Source organism: Fonsecaea pedrosoi (assembly GCF_000835455.1).
Source record: "Fonsecaea pedrosoi CBS 271.37 unplaced genomic scaffold supercont1.5, whole genome shotgun sequence".
Lineage (NCBI taxonomy): Eukaryota > Fungi > Ascomycota > Eurotiomycetes > Chaetothyriales > Herpotrichiellaceae > Fonsecaea > Fonsecaea pedrosoi.
The window spans coordinates 1,278,748-1,295,961 of record NW_013550611.1 but is presented as its reverse complement, the minus strand read 5'-3'; the positions used below and the strand labels follow the sequence as shown (position 1 = coordinate 1,295,961).

At 52.1% G+C, this 17,214-nt stretch overlaps 6 protein-coding genes across 6 annotated transcripts; 4 read left to right on the top strand and 2 right to left on the bottom strand.

Annotated features, from left to right (window-relative positions):
- Positions 1-2,154: 2,154 nt before the first annotated feature.
- Positions 2,155-4,111, top strand: Z517_07934 (uncharacterized protein; the record flags this gene model as incomplete). Its single annotated transcript, XM_013426455.1, has 3 exons — positions 2,155-3,377; positions 3,446-3,651; positions 3,756-4,111. The coding sequence occupies 3 exons, from the start codon at positions 2,155-2,157 to the stop codon at positions 4,109-4,111; spliced, it is 1,785 nt and encodes a 594-aa protein (XP_013281909.1).
- A 415-nt stretch (positions 4,112-4,526) lies between these two features.
- Z517_07933 (uncharacterized protein) lies at positions 4,527-5,168 on the bottom strand (the record flags this gene model as incomplete). Its single annotated transcript, XM_013426454.1, has 3 exons — positions 4,527-4,870; positions 4,923-5,100; positions 5,151-5,168. 3 exons carry the CDS (start codon positions 5,166-5,168, stop codon positions 4,527-4,529), a joined length of 540 nt encoding a protein of 179 aa, XP_013281908.1.
- Positions 5,169-5,638: 470 nt separating this feature from the next.
- Z517_07932 (elongation factor 1-alpha) lies at positions 5,639-9,157 on the top strand (the record flags this gene model as incomplete). The annotated part of the gene is made up of 6 exons (XM_013426453.1): positions 5,639-5,651; positions 5,707-5,910; positions 5,975-6,075; positions 7,608-7,671; positions 7,724-7,782; positions 7,952-9,157. The coding sequence occupies 6 exons, from the start codon at positions 5,639-5,641 to the stop codon at positions 9,155-9,157; spliced, it is 1,647 nt and encodes a 548-aa protein (XP_013281907.1).
- A 1,015-nt stretch (positions 9,158-10,172) lies between these two features.
- Positions 10,173-10,895, bottom strand: Z517_07931 (uncharacterized protein; the record flags this gene model as incomplete). The annotated part of the gene is made up of 2 exons (XM_013426452.1): positions 10,173-10,569; positions 10,615-10,895. The coding sequence occupies 2 exons, from the start codon at positions 10,893-10,895 to the stop codon at positions 10,173-10,175; spliced, it is 678 nt and encodes a 225-aa protein (XP_013281906.1).
- A 963-nt stretch (positions 10,896-11,858) lies between these two features.
- Z517_07930 (uncharacterized protein) lies at positions 11,859-14,339 on the top strand (the record flags this gene model as incomplete). The annotated part of the gene is made up of 1 exon (XM_013426451.1): positions 11,859-14,339. The coding sequence occupies one exon, from the start codon at positions 11,859-11,861 to the stop codon at positions 14,337-14,339; it is 2,481 nt and encodes an 826-aa protein (XP_013281905.1).
- A 450-nt stretch (positions 14,340-14,789) lies between these two features.
- On the top strand, positions 14,790-16,790 carry Z517_07929 (uncharacterized protein; the record flags this gene model as incomplete). The annotated part of the gene is made up of 1 exon (XM_013426450.1): positions 14,790-16,790. The coding sequence occupies one exon, from the start codon at positions 14,790-14,792 to the stop codon at positions 16,788-16,790; it is 2,001 nt and encodes a 666-aa protein (XP_013281904.1).
- Between the last annotated feature and the right edge of the window lie 424 nt (positions 16,791-17,214).

Below are 17,214 nucleotides of genomic sequence, written 5' to 3'. Positions count from 1 at the left end.
GAAAGGGGTCATGAGCTGCTGAATCGGGCAATTCTTCAAAGCTGTCTGATCCTTGTCGTGCGCAATCTCTGCAACTTCGTTATCTCAACTGTGCGGGATACTTGCCTTTGCGATGTACGACATGAAAAGAACGACTCTGTTGCAGGGAGTGGAATGGCTGCTGGGGCAGAGGAGTTCGCGGTGCCGCCATTGTGTGCATACACACTTGTACTCCGTATATCTCTTTTGTGATCTCTGTCCATTATTAGAAACAGCATGCGCTATCCGCGTGGCTCTTTATTCGGTCTCTGCTTCCTCCTCCTCCTCCAATGTTGCTTCCCCTTCGAATCCCTAAAGATGGCTTGTGGCATTTTTTTCAAGTCCACTAGTTTGCCGAAGGGGGTCTGTGCCGTCTGGATTTTGTTCGGGGAGCAGGGATCGGACCCGGGGAACGGCCGCAGACTCATACGCGGCATCCGAACAAAGGTGCAGGTAGATGGAGCTTAATCGTGCTAATCATAAGAGATCTCGCCACAGATAAAATATACGTATGACGCCACTGTGGTTGATGGACTTTCTGAAGACCGTGAACGTGGTCATGGCGAGGGTGTTGAAATGCAGAGATGTGCAGACGTCATTGTTTGCCATAATATGCCATATTATTCCATCCACCACATCCGCCTGGGGACATTTCGACATTTCCCATGTCTGTCCTCGCCATGTATCAAGGGGCACAGCTTCACTGCGAACTCTCGGCCAACTGTACTGTATGGTTAAGTTCCAACCCCTGCAGTAACGAATGAAGACCATAAAACACTGCGAACACAATGGCTGCTTTCCCACGCCTTGGTCTCTATTACTCCTCGACGCCTGATTTCCTGCAAACAAATCTGTTTACTACGAGTTGGTCACTATGGTGCCTGTCTACGGCCTTGGGGAGAGCTCAGTCGTCTCGACAATTCTGGCTAGATCACAGCCGTAGAGAATCCCTTCGATCCGGCTTCTTCACAAGACTGACGCGAAAAGAGGAAAGGGGATATAGACTGCGTAGAACTTTTCATATATATCTGATCCAGCTCCAGGAGAAGGAGAGATAGTATATTATATACTTTGACTCTTACTCATACCAAAGTCACGGAAGGCGGAACATTCTCCGCCTCTTTTCCACTGTTTTCTACCCTGTGGGGACGGTGGTTTGATAATCCAGGCCTCTCGACCCCTCGCACGAGTACAAATTCTCCTCGATACGCGGCATACTTACTAAGTACGTACCTAATCTAGCACGTGGGTGGCACGGCCTTGGTAGATATCCCTGACGAAATTGTCTTCCGATGTCTGGCTATACTTTCCGCCCTTTGGCATGTGCTCGCCCCAGTCAGCAGTAGAGCCTCCGCCCCTCCGGAGCCACGGTGCCTTTTCACACTCCGCTCGCTGTCTCTTGCCCCTTTCTTCTACTTTCGGCCATTTAACACCCTCTGTTCAGTTTTCATTTACCGATATCGCCGCGCCGACCTGTACGAGTATGTACCTCGTAGAGGTGCTGGGGCCCACGCTGTTAGTTCGGGCGTCTTTTCGTTTCGTTGTACATACCTCTCTCAGTGGTGGTAGCTGGGACCTGTCAGTCAGTAGCACGAAGCATATCGCACTCCACCGATCAGGCACTATCGACGTATGATGATGGTATGGACTAAGGGGGTTTTCTTCTCGCTGCGAAATGACTGGGTCTTGTGTGTCGGCTACGGTCCTCCGAGGCTCCATGATGGCACATGGGATCGACGTCAACCTTTCCACCTCGTACAGCCCTGACTAGCTGGCTAGCTGGATCTGTTTATCCGAGCGAGAGGATATATACTCTCTTGATTGACACTATAATATCCTCATATTTCCCTTCGCGAATCTCAATCCACAGCGATATCAATTCTCACTTATTTTGTTCTTTCATATACCTTTCTTTGCTTTTGAGGCGAGCGAGCCCCCGAAAAAAAAAAAAAAACGTCATTGTGCCATCACACCAATCAAATTTAGAAACGGAACATCCACCGACTGACCTTTTGTCTTGAGATTCTCTTGTGTCATAGATAAAATTGAGACAGCATCTACTGGCGCGAGGCGGTACAGATCCTCAGACATAAAGAGCAGTGAAGAGAAGAGAGAATAGATCAAAAAGGCTGACATATGGCCGGGGATTATCCTCGACTTGATCGTTCGGTGGCAGCACCAGATAATGCACAACAGAGCAGCAATGGGACAGATTCACATCATGAAAACAGTGACGATCGGCCTGGAGCACCACCGATGCGAGAGAAGGAGGCTGAGACGCCGCCTATACCTGATGCCACTACAAGCCACACGCAGAAGGAGACGGAAGCCAACGCAGAGGGTTGGCCAGTCTGCACGGACTCGGACTTGACCAGGCACGACACCGAGAATATCACAACCACCAGGACTATGACTCTGGACCACCAGCCCAGCGTAACCAAGACGGTCTCGCGCGTGCCCACCGCAATAAAACCTCCGTCCTTCTCCCTTGCACACGAGATCCTGTTCATTGCCGTCGTCAGCTCGGCGCAACTCCTGACCCAGTCGGCCCTCGCGCAGTCCATTGCACCCCTACATGTCATCGGCCGCTCCTTCAACACCACCAACCCGGGCCAGTTGTCGTGGCTTGCTGCAGGCTACTCCCTGACGGTAGGGACGTTCATTCTCCCCGCCGGGCGATGGGGGGATCTGTACGGACACAAGAGGCTCTTCTTGGTCGGCTACTTCTGGTTCGCGCTATGGTCGATGATCGCCGGTTTCGCGGTTTTCTCGCGCTCCCTGATCTTCTTCGCCTTCTGCCGCGGCATGCAAGGCATCGGCCCGGCGATCTTGCTCCCCAACGGCATCGCCGTGCTAGCCCGGACTTATCCTCCCGGAAAGAGGAAGAACATGGCTCTCAGCATCTTCGGGGCCACCGCACCCGTGGGGTTTGTCCTCGGCGCCATTTTCTCGGGCATCTTCGCCCAGTTCGTCTGGTGGCCTTGGGCGTACTGGGTCTTGGCCACGGTGCTGGTTGTGATCGGGGTCTTGGTCTTTTTTGTGGTCCCTCCCATGCCCGTCGCAGGGCCCTCGGCGTCTTTCCAGGAGCTGGATGCCACTGGCACCGTGCTTGGCGTGCTGGGTCTGATGTTCTTCAACTTTGCCTGGAACGAAGGCCCTGCGTCTGGATGGGGTAAAGTGTATGTGTATGTCCTGCTCATCATTGGCGTGGTATTGCTTGTCGCATTCTTCTGGTTTGAGAAGAAGAGAGCCACGTTCCCGTTGCTGCCCATGTCATCCTTTAGCATGGACACGAATCTCGTTTTTGGCTGCGAAGCACTGGGTTGGAGTTCGTTTGGAGTCTGGGTATTTTATCTCTGGTGAGCGACGTCCTTCTTCACTCATCTCCCTAGTGCGGAGGCCTTTGCTAAATTTCCCCCTTTTTCAGGCAATTTCTCGAGCTCGAAAGGGGCCAATCAATTTTGCTCTCAGCTGCCCAGAGCATCCCCACGGCGGTGTCTGGTTGTATAGCGGCGATAACCACCGGACTTCTAATCGCAAGAATGCAGCCGGGATGGATCATGCTCATCAGCATCAGTGCCTTCTTGACAGGAATGATCCTGCTTGCCACGATGCCGGTGCACCAGACTTACTGTAGGTTTGCCCCTCCCTCATGAGAAGTCCACGACCCTCTATATGGAACTCTGTTTCAAAGCCTGTCGCTTCGCGAACCCGAACCATCGCTGACAAGAAGTCAGGGGCGCAAACTTTCGTGTCGACCATCATTACTCCCTGGGGAATGGATATGTCGTTCCCATCCGGAAATATTGTGCTGTCTGACCATATGCCGCCCGAGCATCAAGGATTGGCGGCATCCCTCATCAACACAGTCATCAATTACAGTATTTCCATCGGCTTGGGCATCGCAGGGACTGTCGAGGTTCATGTGAATGACGGTGGTCGTAACCCGCTCCAAGGCTACCGCGGAGCCTGGTATTTGGCAATCGGACTTGACGGATTGGGCATTTTGTGTGCTATATGTCTGATTCTCTCTTGGAGAGCGCAGGTCAAGGGTAAAGAAAAGGTCAACAGTGAGAAGGTGGATTTGGCGTAGTCTAGGCTTTTTAATTGTTTAGATGTCATCAGCTTCAGTCAAGCCCTCAGCCAGCTGCAGCATCTTCCAGTTCCAGGAATCCATCACCAGGATGGCGTATCTTTTGAGAAGCCATGTCTTTCAGCTATTCCAAAAGGCAGTGTCTGATCAGAACCCTAGTGCTGTCAATGAACCGGGACTACAGGCTCTTGTTGGAACTGCCAGGCTAACGCTCGACACGAGGAGGGAGAAATGCAAACCCAGTCACATCTGATTTCCTCCCGAGTGCTGCTTGGTGAACAATATGCGTTGCCCGAAGCATTTTGTTCCCTTATTTGCAGGCCCGCCACAGACTGCAGCAAGCACATCAGAGGCAAGACTTCTGGAGCAGGCAGCCTGCAAATTCCCGTAGGAAGAGTCTTCAGGCGGACAACGGTCATTCCGAATCTGACGGCGGCCCAGCATCTCCGTCATCTGTCTCGTCTGGGTGTACATTGGCGTTTTGGAGACCTTCGTTGAGAATATATTCCTCCTTGATGAGTATGCTGCGGAGCTCTTCTGTTCTAGGTGTGCAGATTTCGGCAGGTTTTCTGCCATGTTTGTCTTTGACTCTAGGATCACCTCCGGCGTCAATCAACATTTTGGCCATTGCTTGTCCGAGTTCCACTTCTCGCTCGTTCGCGTACTTGACTGCGGAATGAATTGGGGTCTCTTTTTCCCTTCTGTTCAAGGGATCGCACTCGAGGAACTCAATGTTGAGTAGTTCGTCCATAACATCATCTGAAAACGAGTCAATATAATGCCTGTCGCAGAGAAAGCCTTATTCACATACATGCTCCATAACTTGCACATACGTGTAAAAGGTGATTTCCCATGGTGTCTGTGGTGGAGTTGAAGAAGTCTGCTATCTGTTCCTTGCTTTTGTCCTTCATGTCATTGAGAACTTCGTGAAACAATTCGACATTGTCTCTCCGACATGCTTCGAGGATCTGTTCTTTCGGAGATGCGCCCTGCCAAGCTTGTCAATGGAGAGTATGAGATACGCATACAACCAGCTCACATCAACATGCTCAGCCATGATGGCTGCCTAGAGAGCCGTAGAAACGTAGTTGGTCACGAAAATAAGACCGTGTTCGCTGGACCTCGTACAGACGCTTTTACCGTTTCGCAACCCTCGACTCCGTGGCGGATGGTCACGGGTTGTGTAAAGGACTTGATGGGCGGTAGCAGACGGGGTGATCGCTGTGAACGCGCTGGAAGGACCGACGAGACAGAAGGAGTGAACAGGAGCAGAGGCAGAACGAGTTCTATAATACTGAATTGCAGACAAAGGGGCACTTCAAACACTCGATCCAGGCATCCCGCCAATCCTTCGACACAAGCCAGCGCCTCATGAAGCAAAATTGCCGAGCACCCCCGCTCTCCGCTTTGCTTTTTGCTATGTTTGCTAGTTTTGTCCAAATCACACCTGCGTTCTCAGTACCTACAGATTTTCTCAGGAACCAACACCACCTTCTCATTGCCAGGAGGTGTTCACTTCCTTGAGCCATGGCTCCCACATGTAAGCAAGCACTTCCAGTCTCTGGAGGCCTCTGGTTGACGGCGCTGAAACCCAGTCTGTCCATACTGCTGCAACTGCCTCACAATCGCCCGTGCCCCAGGAGACGACCAATATCCTCAAGGTCGCAACGCTTTTACCTGCCGGACATGCCCTTACCAATTCGTCCTTGACGATCAGTACTACGAACGTACTCACATGAAGAAGAAAGAGAAGGATGACATCCTGGGAGAGGAGCAATCTGACTTGCCAGTCAACGAAGGTACTCCATGCCCACACCGAATGACGCAAAGAGAATAACGTTACTGACGCTGTGTACCTCGTAGTTCCCGGAGGCTGCCCAAATGAGAAATGTGACTCCAAAAAGGCCTACTTCTACCAGTTACAGACACGGAGTGCGGATGAACCGCCTACCTCTTTCTTCAAAGTATGTGTTGGATTCGTTCCAATTCCCTGGTTCAAAGACTGACAAAGCGCAGTGTATTGAATGCGGAAAACAGTGGAGAGAATATTGATCCATCATATGTACACATCTCGTCCCCGGCCGCCTGAATGGCACCTTCCTCTATGACAAAATGCGGAGATGTGGACCAAGGATCGTTTCTTTGGTAAAGAGGAAGAGCCAGAATGCAAGGCTAAGAGTACATGTGGTTGCCTGACACAGAATTGCCTTGAAATCAAAAATTTTGGCTTTTCGAGGAAGAAGCTGGGCAAGAGCGAGAAAAGCTCGCAATACTCAAGCATAATCTGATCGAGGTCCACTTGCGGAACGAGAAGCCGAGGATACGCTGTCGTTGACGAACTCCACCCTCCCTCTGCCACAAGTGACAGTTAGCAACTGGAAATACCAGTGCAGAACATTCATCTGCAATGGGAAGGGAATTGACAGGCCAACTGGCATAACATTAGAGGCAACCAGGTATGGCCTGTAAGAGCTATCAGAAAAGGAAAGCGCGAAATAGAAAGATGAGTCAGTGCTATTGATACCACACAGGAGTGGTTGGTGGCATGGGAGCACATAAGTCTTTGGACCCAAGTCAGATGGAGTTGATGACCCTTAACTCCGTGGGAGGGGTACATATCGAAGTGAAAAGAAGTCAACCGTCAAACAGAGAAGAGGCGCCCTCAGAAAATTGCCGCCAGAAGATTGTTTTGAAGAGGTCTTTCACTGTCTTGAGGGGCGAATCTATCTGGGACTTGGTAGGTGGTGGATAAATAGTCAAGTGGTTGCCACAGATATAGCAGCCTCGGGGAGAATTTTTGTAGATTGTAGTTATCCAATTGGCCGATGGCTGTATGAGGCGACATTTGACACCCTGCAGGATCGTCTCAGTCGCTAGCACATGCCGAAGCTTTCTGTTCCTTCGCCAATCATGGGAGATACATTCAGTGGGCTGACGGAGACAGACCATGATGAGCACTCCGATGAGCTTAGGAGCCTGAGCGAGGAATGGAAGTTCGCGCAGTAGTGGGGCTTGGGCCGCAAAATACAGTGTGAGGGCGAACAACCTGTAGTGAACAGCGCCTCGAGTGGGAGTGAATGACGGTCCAGCACGGGTTTTTTGAGTCACTGCCACTTGGATGGTTCAAAACGCCAAGCTTCGTCCCTCGCCCGCCAGCCTACAAAATCTGTCGCACACTCTCGCCGACTTTGTTTCTCTCCCTTCTTCGTCGCTCAGTGAGTTCTTCACCCTACCCCTACATTTCCCATCACCCAGGACTAATCAGTCAACAGCACCTCTACGCAAGCCGTGGTACCTGAGCATTCGCTGGGAATTCTTCTAGTATCTGCCACAGAACTACAAGACTTCATAAACCATCACAAAACCTCCAATCCGTCACCATGGGGTAAGCCACAAACCTGCCCAAATCTGCCTGCGCTCGAGATCCATCGTCGAAAGCAACCCTCGATCTGATATCAATGATCATCGCTGACATGCATGCCTTCTGTCCAGTAAGGAAAAGACTCATATCAACGTCGTCGTCATCGGACACGTCGACTCCGGCAAGTCCACCACCACCGGTAAGAGGATGCCTACAAGACTGCAACGGCACAAATACTCACAATCAGATAGGCCACTTGATCTACAAGTGCGGCGGTATTGACAAGCGTACCATCGAGAAGTTCGAGAAGGTATGTTTTCATCGCTTCTTTTCGAGTCCCCCTTGCATTTGCCCTCATTTTGGACTTGCCACAAATCACTATCAAAAAAATTTTGGTGGGGGAGGGGTACAGCAAACAACACGTGACATGACACTCTTTATCACAAGCCAATCCATTCACTGACAACCATGATCAACAGGAAGCTGCTGAACTCGGCAAAGGCTCCTTCAAATATGCCTGGGTGTTGGACAAGCTCAAGGCCGAACGTGAGCGTGGTATCACCATTGATATCGCTCTCTGGAAGTTCGAGACCCCCAAGTATTTCGTCACCGTCATCGACGCCCCTGGCCATCGTGACTTCATCAAGAACATGATCACTGGTACCTCCCAGGCTGATTGTGCCATTCTCATCATTGCCGCCGGTACTGGTGAATTCGAGGCTGGTATCTCCAAGGATGGCCAGACCCGTGAGCACGCACTGCTCGCCTACACCCTGGGTGTCAAGCAGCTCATCGTTGCCATCAACAAGATGGATACCACCAAATGGTCTGAGGATCGTTTCAACGAAATCATCAAGGAGACTTCCAACTTCATCAAGAAGGTCGGCTACAACCCCAAGTCCGTCCCATTCGTGCCCATCTCCGGCTTCAATGGTGACAACATGATCGACGTCTCCAGCAACTGCCCCTGGTACAAGGGTTGGGAGAAGGAGTCCAAGGCTGGCAAGGCTTCCGGCAAGACCCTCCTCGAGGCCATCGATGCCATTGACCCTCCCTCTCGTCCCACCGACAAGCCCCTCCGTCTTCCTCTGCAGGATGTCTACAAGATCTCTGGTATTGGGACAGTGCCTGTCGGTCGTGTTGAGACCGGAACCATCAAGGCCGGTATGGTCGTCACCTTCGCTCCTGCCAACGTCACCACTGAAGTCAAGTCCGTCGAAATGCACCACGAACAGCTCGCCGAAGGTGTTCCCGGTGACAATGTCGGCTTCAACGTCAAGAACGTCTCCGTCAAGGAGGTTCGTCGTGGCAACGTCTGTGGTGACTCCAAGAACGACCCCCCCAAGGGTGCCGACTCCTTCAACGCCCAGGTCATCGTCCTCAACCACCCTGGTCAAGTCGGTGCTGGTTACGCTCCCGTCTTGGATTGCCACACCGCCCACATTGCCTGCAAGTTCGCCGAGCTCCTTGAGAAGATCGATCGTCGTACCGGCAAGTCCATGGAAAACAACCCCAAGTTCATCAAGTCTGGTGATGCTGCCATCGTGAAGATGGTTCCCAGCAAGCCCATGTGTGTTGAGGCCTTTACCGACTACCCACCTCTTGGTCGTTTCGCCGTCCGTGACATGCGTCAAACCGTCGCCGTCGGTGTCATCAGTAAGTCCCTGCTTCAGTGTTACTATTAGAGCTTCGTGCTGACTATTTTCCAGAATCCGTCCAGAAGTCCGAGAAGGGAGGCGGCAAGGTCACCAAGGTAAGCTATCACGCGCATATACATAGATGTCTGAATCTAACTTCGTCTAGGCTGCTGTCAAGGCTGGCAAGAAATAGATGTCTTGCACAGGAATTAATTCAATCCATCTACAGTGGTATTGTTTCTTGTGGCGGAGGTTGTGGAAGATTCACTTTCAGGAGCGGGCTTTCATTCCACGGTTCACGAATTGCGGGATACAAAATCTACTCCTGACCCTGGAGATTTCATGGTTTCCGCACGGTTAATTCTTGCCATCAACGGTCTTGTCCTTCTCAGCGGTTCTTTCACACGACAACCAATGTGTACTTGCTACGTTTCGGGGTACTGCTGGCTTTAACGAAAAAAGAGCATGGGTCGCTTTGACTCGAAATCGGGCTGTGCTTATGAAATGATAGAATGATTTCATGTCCATCAAGGGCTACTCACATAGCTCTACGGTCAATCAAAGGATGTGAATGCCCAAAAAACCTATCTTCAGGTCATCGTAGTCAGATTTATCTTGCTGTGGATACGTGTCAACGGTCGTGCTATCGCGGCCCTGTTGACATTTGCCTTCTCATGTATGTCTGTTTCCTTGTGGTGCTGTTTCGTCACCTGTGCACACTCCAAGCAGGTCCTCTCTACACACTGTAGGCGGCACCTGCACGCTATGGCTTCGTGGGAGCGTTCTAGCTATGTGTCTCGACCAGGGCATCAGGCCTCTTATAATTCTTTGACCTGTTCCATCCCATTCCCGTTGTCAGCTTGATTGATCACCAAGCAGTGTAGCCGCCATCTACGATCTGGAGAGTAGGTCAGTAAAACCTCATCACCCTCTACCCACTGAGAAAGAGAGAGGATGACAACAAGTATTTGACTCACCACATCACTTCCATTCAAATACTGCACCACAAATGTTAGCCCGTGTTGAAGTTTACCGCGCCAGAGCAATAGGACCTCTTCCCGTTCTATGAGAGAGAAAAGGTGGAACTTACGCTGCTCGCTCCACTGGCCATCCAGACAATCGTGCCCCTCAACTCGTGTGGCTCTGCCATTCTTCCCATGGGAATGTCTTTTTCCCAGTTGTTCACGAGCTCTTTGCCTTCATTCTCCAACAGTCCTTTTATGAGATCCGTCCTCATATAGCCTGGGCTGAGGCTGTTGACTCTGATGCCTCTTGGACCCCATTCCGTCGCCAAAGACTTGGAGAGCATCTGCACAGCGCCCTTGGAGGTGTTGTAGGCGGCTTGCTTTTGAGGGCGGACACAAATCGTCGCAGACATCGATGCAATCAGTATGATAGAACCCTGGATCTTGTGTTGGAGCATGTGCTTGCCAGCCTCACGGGCGAAAAGCCATGAGCCGCTGTGAGAGTCCCTCGGTCAGTTCCAATAAATTCTTGTATATTACACACGGTAACGTGGAATGACTTGCTCAATGTTGATATCCAACATCTTCCGCCACCGAGCATATTCGTAATTCTCAGCCTCGACGTTATCTACGATTCCAGCAGCCGTGACAAGGACATCGACTTTGCCAAAATCTTCCACGATCTTGGCCCATGTTGTCTTCACGTCCGATTCGATCGTGGCGTTACACTCGTAGGCACGAAGTTCTGGGACAGGGTCATTTGGGTACGCGTCTCGGACTTGAGAGGCTATGGAGGCAATGGACGATTCGCAGTCCTTCATTGACAAGTCAATGCAAGCTCCTTTGGCGCCGGAGAGGGCAAAGGCCGTGAGGAATTCTTTTCCGAGTCCTCGCGCAGATCCAGTCACCACGCATGTTTTGTCTTCCAAAGAAAAGAGTGGCAGAGTTCGGAGGGTGCGACGAGGGGAGAGGAACGTGCATGATGCAGGCTTGAGTGGTGGGGACCGGGAAAGAGAGGTGAAGAGAGAGCGCAACGTTTGTGCAGGAAACATGTCTGCAGAGGTGACAAGCCCAGAAGAGAACAATCTTTGTGTCTATATCTGTTCCTAATTGTCCTGGACACCTTTTCGTCCTTCTCGTCTCCCGAATTGAGAAATTCTATGAAGGAGAATGAGGTCGGACGCCTCCAATTATGCAATTGCGAAGAAAGCTGTTCTGGCCGACTGCGGGAGAGCTCCGTGCGGTTATTGCCTGTACGAGTACACAGCTTCGGGCCATCTTGCGCCGACGCAAGACCAAAACAAAGAAATCAGACTTTCTGAAGCGGCAGGGCGTGGTACGAGTTGAAGGTGTAGCAAGTTGTCAAAGGACAGAAGCAGTCGCCAAGTTTGGTCACCACGTAGCACAGCAGCTGCGGGGGACTTCGGCTCGACCGATCAAAGCTGAAACCTCGCAACCCACCAATTCGGCAAGATGCACAACTGGCGACCCAGTTGAAGCCTTACTAGCCCCCCTGGTTGCCGTATCTGCACGCCTAATGCGCAGTTGTCCAGGTAGGTTTGGGGGCCGTTATGACGGGGCCAACCAATTGTGCGTGTCAAAATGGTTTGAGCGTTACGCATGCCAGCAAAGGAAGCAATCCTAATTAAAAGGAGCCGCATGACTTGCTGGCACTGCATTTTAGCCACCGGTCCCTCCGCCTCTGCTCGGTTGTGTGCGAGAACTGGATAATTGTGCACAGGAAGCCATCGAGAGAGAACGGACGTTTTAACGTTGTCCCAAAGATGTCGTCCATGCTCGATGTGAGGGACGATCGCAGGTCCAGGTCTAAATCCCCGAGCGGTCGCGACAGAGATCGATCGAGATCTCGATCACGCGACGCCCGAGACCGGGACTCGCCCGACGAGTACAGCAGCAGGCGATCGAGCAGGAAATACGCCGAACCACAGGATGACCAGGAGCAAGATCGTGGGTACAAGGACAGGCGTTCTAGCAAGAAATATTACGATGAGGAAGAAGAAGAGCAGGACCGTCGCAATAGGAGGAGAAGCTCGAAGAAATATGCGGACGAAGACGACGAAGAGGACAAATATCGCTCTTACAGGTCCAGCAAGGACCCTCGAGTTCAAGAAATAGCGCCCTCGGACGATGACAGGAACTATGAACGAAGGAAGAAGTCCGACAGCGACTCGGATCGACGCAGAGAGAGGCGAGGGAAATCCGGCAGGGGGAAAGGCGACGATTCAGCGGAGGAGAGCGACTCAGACGCTCGTCGCAGATACAAAGACAGAGATCCTGGTTATCCAAATGGCAACGGGACATATCCCTATCCGCCAGGTGCCTACGGCGAGATGCGGCCAGAAGCAGTTCGCCATATGAGCTACACCGCCAACGATCCTCGATACGCTACCCCTGGAGCATATAATGGTGGTGGCTCTGCGCCTGCACCACAACGCGCGAGTTCCTACGGTGGTGCCAACGGTCCGCAGTACGCCAATCTCGAGCAGTATAAATACGCAGACCCGAGCGAAATTGCACCACGAAGACCAGAGTACGAACGATCTCGTCCATCAGACTACGAACGGTCCCGCACAAAGGATACTAGGGAAAATGGTAACGATTACAGGAGTAGCAAGTATGAGACACGTACCCCAACGGATAAGAAATACGACGACGACAGATTTGAGACCCGAGAACCTAAACGCAAAGATCGCCGCGATGAGTATGACAATTACGCTAGGAGCGACCGGAGACGTGACAAGGACAGATATGGCTCCTCGCCAGAAGAAGTGACCAAGAGGATGCCAACTTTGGCAGTAGGAGGAGCAGCGCTGGGTGCTGCAACGTTAGGCGTGGCACATCACAACTCTCATGATGGCAACAAGCCTCCACCTTCGCCCTTACTTGAAGCATACAAGGGGACATATCAATCCATTTCACCCATGCCTTCAGCCTTGGTTCTGGCCAACCACAAAGGCGATTCGGATTTGTCTGACTTCGAGCTTGATCTAGATGATCGCGATGCGGATGCGGACGCCGAGCTGAAACGAAAGATACGTCAGCTCGAAAGGGAGAAGGAAAAATACACGAAGGGACACAACAGGGGTGCCAGTCTCGCAGAAACGACTCACGAGGTCCGACCACGTCGGCTGTCAAAGCTCGATACCAATTTGGATGTTGAAGTCCGCGAACCCGGTAGTGCCAATCGCGACCGCTCACCATCTAGGAGCATAATGTCGCCAGGAGGGGGAAGCGGGAGAAGGAAGACCGTTTCATTCTACGACCCAAGTGAGGATGCCAAACGTATCGCTGCTGCTCTGGCAGGCACACGGTCCGCACCAGATCCACGTCCGCTGGTACAAATCTTGCCCCGCCTTTCTACAGATGATCTGCTGGCCCTTCGGGCAGAATACAAGAACCACGCCAAAGTAAGTGGGCAAGGTATCAACATGGCCAAGCACATCAAAATGCGTATTCCTGGAAATCTGGGAAAAGCGTGCTATGCAACCGCCCTAGGCCGATGGGAAAGCGAGGCATATTGGGCCAACTCATGGTACCAAGGAGGTGCTTCTCGGCGAGAGTTATTGATTGAGAGTCTGATGGGCCGCTCAAATAGCGACATCCGCGAGATCAAGAACTGCTTCAAGGACAAGAAATACAGCGATGACCTCGAGAAGTGTATCCGCACAGAACTGAAAGCTGACAAGTTCCGAGTCGCTATCTTGTTGGCGCTCGAGGAGAGACGAATGCCAGAATCAACGCCACTGGACATCAGGCTCATCAAGGAAGATGTGGTGCAGCTGGCAGAAGCCTTGGAATCGAAGGGCGGAGAGACGGATATGATCAAGATCATTGTCCTGCGGAGCGATGCTCATCTACGCGAAGTCCTCAGGCTATTTGAGCGGACTTACGGCGTCAACTTTGCGCGGCAGATGATTTCCAAGTCGAGGAATTTGGTCGGCGAGACATTGGCACATATTCTGAATGGTGCATTGAACCGCCCCATGCGTGATGCACTGCTGCTACACCAGGCCATCAACGAGACAGCTCCAGGGAAAGAGCGGACGGAACTATTGATATCCAGGCTTGTCAGAATGCACTGGGAGCCCAAGCACCTGGAACGGGTGAAGGCCGTGTATAGAGAGCGATACAGGTGCAGCGTGGAGGAGGATGTCAAGAGGGAGGTTTGGGGCCAGATGAAGACAGTGGAGGGACGTTTCTGTGCCGAATTCTGCATTGAATTGATTAGGAGCAGTTCAATATAGAACGACGAGGGAGAGTTTCAGAGATGAATCTTCATGGTAAGGCGCAGTCGCGATCTCAGACAGCGACGAGAATAGTTGGTTCGGAGTAGATGTAGGAGGTGTTTTTCCCGGATAGCTGGACCCAAAAGCGAGTCGATGAAGACTCTAAACATAACAGGCAGCCTGAATGAGAAATGACAACTATCTCAATGGCTTCCATCCTCGTAGTTGTATCGAGAGTACAGGAGAATTACTCAGAGTGTATGGAGATGCCGCCACAGATACTCGGTGCAACTCAAGATCCGAGCCCGACGATCGATCTGGAAATCTGCTGCATGCTCGTCATCGATATCGCCTAACACCGGCGTATCTGAGGGAGTTTTCCAGGCAGATCTCATTTTCTATCGCGTGCATGGCCTAGACCTCTTCAACACACTTCGTCATGGTCGTTTCGAGGCCCGTCGTTTCCTCATGACAATCGCAGCATGGCGCATCTGCGCCCAATGCTCCCGCCAGCTCTCCCTTCCTCGACCCGGTGCTCGTCGCCTGGCTGTGTGGCGGATTTCTCCACAGCAGCCTCTGCGATCACTGTCCCAGACCAGCCTGCGCAGTGCCTTTGCACCCCCGACACCTGCATCGCTTGGGAAAGCCGTGCCCGCCAGACAATACAAGAGGACGAAAAAATGGGTGCGCAGACTCGCATACTTGTTCCTGGGCGGGACCGTGGTGTATGCGGTGGACAAGAGATACTACGCATCCAGTCTCACGAGGAGTTTCCGCACTTTTTCCATGGGCTTGATTGCCGCGCTGGACTACAAGATCAATTTCCGAGAGGATCCGTGGTTTGCCAACGACATCGCCGAAGTGCACGCACGTAACGCGACGAGGTTGTTCCATCTCCTGCGGACAAATGGCGGTCTCTACCTGAAGATTGGCCAGGCCATTGCCATGCAGACGGCCATCTTGCCTCCCGAATTCCAGAAGATGTTCTCCAAGATGTTTGACGATGCACCACAGAATGACTGGGATGACGTGCGGCGGGTCATCATGGAGGACTTTGGCGGTCGGACGCCCGAAGAGGTGTTTGGCGTCTCCTTCGAAGGTGATCCTGACGCAGGCGTCATGGAGAGGAAAGCCCGTGCCAGCGCGAGCGTGGCACAAGTACACTGGGCCAGGCTGAGAGATGGACGGGAGGTGGCCATCAAGATACAGAAGAGGGAGATTGCTCAGCAAGTCGGATGGGACCTGTGGGCTTTCAAGGTGGTGACCCGAATATACACGTGGTGGTTCGACCTGCCTCTCTACTCACTTGTTCCCTATATCACGGAAAGGCTCTTGCTGGAATGTGATTTCGAGAGCGAGGCGAACAATTCCAAGGAGATGGCCAAACTTATCCGGGGCGAGCCCAGGTTACGGGACAGGGTCTACATCCCTAAGATTTACGACGACCTCTCTACAAAAAGGGTTATGACTGCTGAATGGGTCGAAGGCGTGCGGCTGTGGGATAAGGAGGCTATCACTCGACCCTGGCAGGGGGGCTGGCGAACTGGCAGTCCGGGTTGTCACGGCACTCCGCTCGATCCGCCTGAAACCCCCATCACTTCGCTGCAGGAAAAGGCTCGGTCGTACAACGAAGAACTCAAGCCGGACAGGACATGGTGGAGGGGCTCGAATGGCAAGGGCGGTCTGGGTCTCGATCTCAAAGAGGTCATGACCACGATGGTTGACCTATTCTCTGCCCAGATGTTTCTATGGGGCAAGGTGCATTGTGATCCTCATCCTGGGAACATCTTCGTTCGACGGCTCCCCAATGGTCATTCCGAGCTTGTCTTGATCGACCATGGCCTATACATCACCATGTCTCCCTCATTCCGACATCAATATTCCCTATTCTGGAAGTCTCTGATGACATTCGACAACAAGACCCTCAAGGAAGTCGTCAGCCAGTGGGGCATCAACAACGCCGAGGTCTTTGCGTCTGCTGCACTCATGCGTCCTTATGAAGGAGGGGATCATTCAGTGACGACGCGATTGAAGGGCATATCAGAACACGAGAAGAAACGACGCCAGTACGAGCTGCAACAGGCCATGCGCAAGGGCATCAAAGAAATCTTGGCCGACGAAACCAAGTGGCCGCGCGAGTTGATCTTCATCGGTCGCAACATGCGCATCGTCCAGGGCAACAACCAGTACCTGGGCAGCCCCGTGAACCGGATCAAGATCACGGGCAACTGGGCCTCGCGGGCGCTGGCCGAGGACCAGCACCTGACGTTTGTCGAGAGATGGAAGTTCTTTGGCAGCCACCTGATGTTCAAGCTGGTCCTGTGGGCCTCGGACGCGTACTTTTGGTACGCGAAGCTCAAGCAGGCGCTCGGGAGGGGCAAGGGCATGGACGACGACGTCGAACAGCTCATGAGGGGCATGGCCAAGGACTATGGCATCGAGATGAACCACAGTGTCTTTGAAGGCTGAGTCTGCCTCTTTCCTTTCTTGGACATTTGTACAATGTACCGATACCTATGTACTTTCCTTCCTACCTTGTTTCTTTTGGGATTTTGTCTGGTCAAAAGACATTAAAACATCCAAAGAAGAGTTGTTTTTCTGGTGTTAGATAGAGCCACTGACTCATTGACTCGCCGACTCACTCAGTGGCTGAGTGAGTTAGTGAGGAAGGAACAAGGAAGAAGGACCAAGGATACATACATGCATACATGTAGGTATGTATGCATGTATGTATGTAGATAGATAGATAGACTAAAGTCCGCTCAGCAAATATCGATATGATATGATATGATATGATGATCACGTCTCAGGGAATCTTTGATTTTATTGACGAGGACCCGTAGTACCAAGCACCGGGTTAGCAAGGACTGGGTCTCGGGTACTGAGTGTCGAG